The 7,509-nt window shown below is 30.8% G+C and overlaps 1 protein-coding gene across 1 annotated transcript; it reads right to left on the bottom strand.

Annotated features, from left to right (window-relative positions):
• Window positions 1-366: 366 nt before the first annotated feature.
• On the bottom strand, window positions 367-1,555 carry LOC129300625 (F-box protein CPR1-like). The gene is made up of 2 exons (XM_054939194.1): window positions 1,169-1,555; window positions 367-1,119 (listed from the first exon to the last, which is right to left on the bottom strand). The coding sequence occupies exons 1-2, from the start codon at window positions 1,553-1,555 to the stop codon at window positions 367-369; spliced, it is 1,140 nt and encodes a 379-aa protein (XP_054795169.1).
• Between the last annotated feature and the right edge of the window lie 5,954 nt (window positions 1,556-7,509).

The following is a 7,509-nucleotide window of genomic DNA, read 5'->3' on the forward strand; positions in this document are numbered from 1 at the left end:
GTAGCAAATGGCATCTCACATATAAAAGGATCATCATTCAATCAAAACACAAAACATATGAAGAATGCATCCATCTTCCATAATTATATCTCCATCTTACCAAGACAACTAGGTTAACAAAATAAAAAGAGATAAATGTCTCCAGTAATCTAGAAAAAGAAAACTGAACAACATGATATTTACAGAATAGGCTGGTCAAGTAAAGCTACCAACATCCAGTATTAAATATCTGCATTACCGATCTCAATAAAATCTCTAAACGGCATCGAGCCTCATAGGTACAAAATGATCGTCACAAGTACAGGTTGATCTTCTCCAGCAAATTATCTTAAAGTAAATCCCCAAGGTAATAATTAAACTCTAGGATCAAAGCTCTTCAATATGGTTGTTGCCAACTGGTACAAGGCTTTCTACATAATTGAAGATAACATAACCATTTCTCTTCCTTGGGATAGCAACCGTCTTGAATTCATTAGTAGTGAGATTGACCATGACAATATTTTGTTCATTATTCCTCCTTTCACGTTCAGTTTCCCAAGTGGGTACAAAATTGCAGACAATTTCGTTCCTCCAAATAGTCCAAGGAACTAAAATGCATGGGTAAGGGCTGACACTGTATTTCTTAGTCCAATTCCATCTTCCCCCGGACGCACCTGCGCCCTCCTCCATCACCCACAAATCAATCAAGGAAGATTCATAGTTTCCACTGAAAGTGTGAGAAAGCATAGCAAGATTATTCTCATGCACAGTAAGCCTATTGAAAAGTGATTTAGGGACTGAAGTAGGTAATGGTATCAAAGTAAACACTTCAATTGCTATGTCAAATGAAACTATCAATTGAACATAATTTTCATCCTCCTGCCCCAAATTTAGCATAAACCCAAACCAAAAGATAGCTCCATTTGCAGGGAAACTGTTAGAAATAAGATATACACAGTCTAAGTTCCCAAATTCTATTGCATTCCACGTTCTTGTGCTCAGTGAATATAATTGCACTTGATTAACCAGCTTAGCACATACGGGAGACTCTTCCATGCGAATAGACCGTTCATTATTTGAAGAAACACGCATTCTCACTATCTTGTAATCATTAACAAGTGGACAAAACCCAAATCCCATCTTGAAAGACTCGCGCAGAAATATTAACAGCTACGGACACCTGTCTAACCTCTCTAGTAGCTGGATTCCATACGAAGATGGAAGCCTCATTGCGTTGGAGGCAGACCAAGCCATGGCTAGAACCTATGGTATTAACACCCAACAAGGAACCGATTAGAGGTGCGCTTTGAGCTTCAAATACTTGCATTTTTTGATCGACAAAACCCAAGTACGCAGGAACAATTGGGTTAGCCCCTCCTAAAAGGAGAGAAGAGGTTTGACTACCAGTGTGATGGAGATGGTCAGCGATGAAAGATGCAGTCTTGAAGAGATTTTTCCAGTTTTTGCAAACACATCGAAATCGGATTAGGGATTTTACGGGAAGTCGTTTGAGAATGTTTGTGATGATATCTTGGGGAAGAATTGCTGTGTCGTCGTCCACTGCCACCTGCTTCATGGTGCTCAACGAGGAAGAACAGATCGCTGTCTATTTTACTGATAAACTACATATATTATTGATAAATCGGTTTTCTGGGCCAATATCTATAAATCTGTGCATATAAGAATCTATACATATGAGACCAAAAAGAATCAACCCGCTCCAGATACATTTTCATGTAGTAGTGAACAGCAGAACAGGTAATCTGTATGGTTTCATTGGTTGGTGTGATTCCATCTATTGTCCTTCCTCTTTTTTGTATTTTCTCACCCAATATTTTTGATAATTTTTTTGTCTTTTACCATCTCTTGTTTTTGTCGAATGATTTGTTTTTTCGGTACCACTACCTCGTCCCTTTTCAATTAAGATTTATTTAAGGAAAACGACATATAAGTCTCAAGAACTAGTAAATTTAAATTAGATATTAAATGTTAGAATTTATAAGTTCATCTTTTAATTTTATAATTTTATTATAATAAATTTATAATTTAACTTTTAAATTTTAATATGATTAAAAAATAAATAAATTTATTTTCTCTATTAAAATTTGAAACAAAAATTACAAATTCATCACAACAAAGTTATAAAATTAAGAGTCAAATTTGTAAATTCATAAAATTTGACACTTAAGACCTCATTTGAATTAATTAATCTCTTGTGATCTATCTATCATTCTCTCATTTATTTATGTAGTATAGTATTTATTCTTTTGTTACGGTTCACTTTTTCTGTTTTTTTATCAAGCTATTAAAAATTGTATTGATCGTTGAACCAAACAAGACATTGATTTAAAGATTGATGGTTAGACTGTAGTTGAACCGATTGAAACTAATTTAATATATTTTTAATTTTATATGCTAAATGGTATATTAGAGATGAAATTTTGTAAAATATCTCTGAACTTATTTAATATATTTAAATGCACTCATTCATTGAAGGGTTTTAAAATTAAATTAACTATAATGAAGTTTAAAAATATAGATAAATAATTTAAAGTATAAAGATTAATTATATGCATTCATGCTGAAAAAATAATTCAAGATTCAGGAAATAATTAAAATGACTCAACAAAGATTATGGGAAAAATTGGTGAAAATGACCTAATTAAAGAGAAATTGTGCCCAAGGATCAAATTAAATTCAAAGAACAAACTAAATATTTTATTTATTAAACAATATAAGCAAATGATCAAAATGTTTTTTTGTTTAAACAAATGAAATTGAATTAAAAAAAAACTGTATGTTCAACATGTACATCTCAAGTCAAAGAAACTTTGCACCTCAGCCAAAAACCTTGCACCCCAAATTTAAAGTCTTACACCCCAATCAAAAGCATTGCATCGAAGTCAGAAGCCATATATCCCAAGCCAGAGCTTTGAAGTGCAAGACTTCTTTGACTTGGGATGTTCGTGTTGAACATACAGCCTTTTTTTTATTTAACTTATTTGTTTAAATAGAGAAGTATTTTGATCATTTGTTAATCTTGTTTAATAAAAAAAATATTTAGTTTGGTTCATAAATTGAACTTGGTCCTTGAACATAATTTATCTTTCAATTTAGTCCTTTGCATCAATATTTTCAAGATTATGAGAAAAAGGGGCAACGAAGAAAACACGTGCTGTTATTAAAAACCATTGAGTCCCACATCGAAAGATAGCAAATTCTTCACTTGGATGATTGCCTATTAAAACGAGAGGAGGCCGGCAACTGTGGGTTGAAGTGGGGGTTGGTTGTCAAAAATAATAAATTACATCTCGTGACCGTGTGGAAATTGCAGACTTCGTCCCTTTCCTTAAAAAAAAGAAAAAAAAAAAAAAGTTGAATCTGGCTCATGAGCGTAAAGCCGGTCGCCTTTTTACTCGTTAAATCAGTTTTTAACGGGTTAGCCGGTTGGTCAACTGTTTGGTCTAGGAGTTGACTGGATTTGATAAAGGGCCAATTCTTGATTTAATTAGTTAAATCGATCATCCGGTTTGATTTTTAAAATTTTAGTTTTACCTGTGAATTTTCTTTTTTTTTTGGCCTTTTACTGCATGTGCCACGTGGCATCAAGTGATGAAAGATGTTCAAAATATTTCTTCAATCTTCTTATTCTCATGATGATTGAAATATTTTGCAAATATCTAAAATAAAACTGTAGGATAAAAAAAATTTTTGGCTGTCAAATGTCATCTATTACATAGTGCTTGAGGGAAGAAGCACTTTCTCATGATGCTTGAATAAATTGTGTCTAGAAAACATGAAATGATACAGGAGGAAAAATTAAAAAAAAAAAAGTGGGGAAGAGGAGAAGAAATTGAAAGCAAAACGCGGGGGGGAGGTGGGGTTTAAGGACTGAAAGGTAAGATTAAATTGAATAGATCGATGAAAAAACATCAACAAAGATTGTGTATTGTGAACCTCAAATCGCAAAAAAACTCTTTAGCAAACACTCATCCAATCCACCATTGGTCCAAAGAGCACCCAAACTCTAGTTGGTGGAAAACAACTATCATAAATCAATAAAAGTAAGTTGAAAATGCAAGAAATCATCGAAAGAAACTGAACATCCTGATATTATAGATAGGCAGAAAGGTACAAGAACTTGACATTGAAAATATTTCTTCAATCCTCTTACGATGACTGAAATGTTTTACAAATGTCTGAAATAAAATTGTAGGATAGAAAAAGATTTTTGACTGTCCAATGTCATCCATTACATAGTGCTTGAGGGAAGAAGCATTTTCTCATGGTGGTTGAATAAATTGTGTTGGAAAACATGAAATGATGACAGGAAGAAAAAAATTAAAAAGTGGGGAAGAGGAGAAGAAATTGAAAGCAAAAAGGAAAAAAAAAAAAAAAAAACTATAACCTAGGCATTGAAAGGTAAGATTAAATTGAATAGATCAGTGACAAAACATCAACAAATTGCGAACCTCAAATCACATAAAACTCTTTAGCAAACACTCATCCAATCCACCATTGGTCCAAAGAGCACCCAAACTCTAGTTGGTGGAAAACAACTATCATAAATCAATATAAGTAAAATGAAAATGCAAGAAATCATCGAAAGAAAACTGAACATCCTGATATTATAGATAGGCAGAAAGCTACAAGAACTTGACATTGAAAATATTTCTTCAATCCTCTTATGATGACTGAAATGTTTTACAAATATCTGAAATAAAACTGTAGGATAGGAAACAAAAAATTTGGCTGTCCAATGCCATCTATACATAGTGTTTGAGGGAAGAAACACTTTCTCATGGTGCTTGAATAAATTGCGTCTGGAAAACATGAAATGATGACAGGAGGAAAAAAAAAATTAAAAAGTGGGGAAGAGGAGAAGAAATTGAAAGCAAGAAGGAAAAAAATGAATCATAAGCACTGAAAGGCAACATTAAATTGAATAGATTGGTGAAAAAATATTAATGAAGACTTTGCATTGTGAACCTCACATCACAGAAAACTCTTTAACAAAAACACTCATCCAATCCACCAATGGTCCAACGAGCACCCAACCTCTAGTTGGTGGAAAACAACTACCATAAATCAACATAAGTAAAATGAAAATGCAAGAAAACTTAATTTAATACCCACCATCGAAAGAAAACTGAACATTCTAATGTTATAGATTGGCAGAAAGCTACAAGAACCTGGTATTGAACATAAGCGCTAAAATAAATTTGTAATGGGATAATTAAGATCTAGGATCAAAGCTCTTCAGTATAGTTGTTGTCAACTGGTACAAGGTTTTTCACATAATTGAAGAAAAGCATAATTATTACTCTTTCTTGGGATAAGAAACATCTTGAATTCATTAGTAGTGAGATTGACCAAAACAATATTATGTTCATCATTCCTCACTTCACGTCGTAGACAATTGCAGACAATTTCGTTTCTCCAAATAGTCCCTAAAACTAAAATGCATGGGTAAGGACTGATACTATATTTCTTAGTCTAATTCCATCATTCCCCAGATGCAGGTGCATCCTCCTCCATCACCCACAAATCAATCAAAGAGATTCATAGTTTCCATTAAAAGAGTGAGAAAGCATAGCAAGATTATTCTCTTGCACAATAAGCCTATTGAAATGTGATTTAGGAACTGATGAAAGTAATGATAGGAGGTTTTGAAAAACAAAATAAATGGTTAAGGGAGTTAATTTTAAATATTAAATGATGAGACAGGTCATATACAACTGACTCAAACTTTGAAAGAATTTTATATATCTTAGCTTAGTTATTTTTTCTTATCGTAAATTAAACATAACATAATATCTGTTTTTTTAAATTGAAACAAATACATCTCTTTTGATAAAATCTCCAAACTATCTAAAAAATTATTTACTTTTAATTTTAAACCAAAATGTCTAAAAAACTCTTATACATACGGGGTCAAAAACAAAAAATGCGTAATGCGATCGTCATGAAATCATTCAAATAATTAACGAGAATACCTATAAAATATTATTTATCAACATTTACTACAAATATTAAAAAAATTACATAACTCCGTATTTTTTTAATTTTATTTCCTTTGCTTTGGACTTTGAAATGCAGATTTTTTGCAAGTAAGACCTAATATAATTGTCAAAATGTTATTGGATTATATTCAAACGAGCATCAGCAATTGAATATCAAATCAAATCAAATTGAGTTTGATGTTTGATTCAATCTATTCGATTTTATAATTCAAGTAGACTTTTTTTAATAAAAAAATTTTGTTTATTTTTTTTGATAAAATGACAAATAGTTCAAGACAAAAATTTAAAAAATATTGTTTATCAATTCAATGCAGTTTAAAAATTACTTAATTGAATAAATTAAAGTTAAAGTATATTTCAGTCTTTTGATTTTACATAAGGTTTCATTTTAATTCCTTAATTTATAAAATATATTTTTAGTCATTTAACCTTTAACATTATTAGTTTTATCACACAAAAAAATTTACATTGAACTTTTAAATATTAATAATACATTTTCAAATGTTGATTTATTAAGTCTAAATTTTTTTAAAATAACATGATTAGAACAAAAAGTAAACATTGAAACTAGCGATATTAGAGTTAAAAAATTAAAAATATATTTTATAAAATTAAAGAATTAAATTAAAATTTTACATAAATTAGAGAAACAAAAATATACTTTAGCCTAATTCAAATCAATCAAATTATATATATATATACTTCTTTTTTTTTAGAAAGAGTGAATAAGTTAAGAAAAGAAACCCTTTTTTTTGAACAGAGGTTAAGAAAAGAAACCCTAACCTACCTCATCTCCCCGATTTTTCTCTCCAATCTGCTCGGCCTTCGGTTTGGGTTAGTGAAAAATTTCTTTCCATTTTCTCTTTGTTTTCTTTTCCATTTTACGTTTTCTTCTTCCCTCTCTTAGTAATAGTATTTCTTTTTATGTATTGTTTTTTTTGTATATAATTTAATTTTTTATGCAATAGTACTAGTTTTTATTAGTTCTTTCATGAATTATAGAATGGAATGACTTTATTTTATCCCTTTTAACAGTAGGAGAAAAATGAATAGAAGAATGTGTACGATTAGACTCCATAAACTTAAATAAGAGCTCATTAATCAAATAAACCGACCAAACCAAACCGTTATAATTCTGTTCAAGTCTAATTCAATTTGATAAAGTATTTTAGTTTGATCCTATCCAAATTTTTGCATATTTTAGTCTATGAATTCTATCCAAGCAATGAGTGAGGTTCTGCTTCCCAAATTTGCCAAAAAATAAAAAGAAAAGAAAGAAAAGAAAAGAAAAAACGCTTTGCCGTATTTTGTAAGTAGAACCTCACTCATTGCTTTGAAATACCTTGAAGTTGAAGTATGTGAACTCTTGAAATGGTTTCTTCTGAAAAAGTCTTAAAATTCCTCATGACTTTGGAAAAAAGGATCTTTGATTTGTCAAACCTCATCATTGATCATCTCAAATGACAAGCTGGAAATGGAGCTTCCATTATGATCACTCATGTGCTTT

This window comes from Prosopis cineraria, unplaced genomic scaffold (assembly GCF_029017545.1).
Source record: "Prosopis cineraria cultivar Desert tree isolate PC_DT_omini unplaced genomic scaffold, ASM2901754v1 PC1680, whole genome shotgun sequence".
In the NCBI taxonomy this organism is placed as follows: Eukaryota; Viridiplantae; Streptophyta; class Magnoliopsida; order Fabales; family Fabaceae; genus Prosopis; species Prosopis cineraria.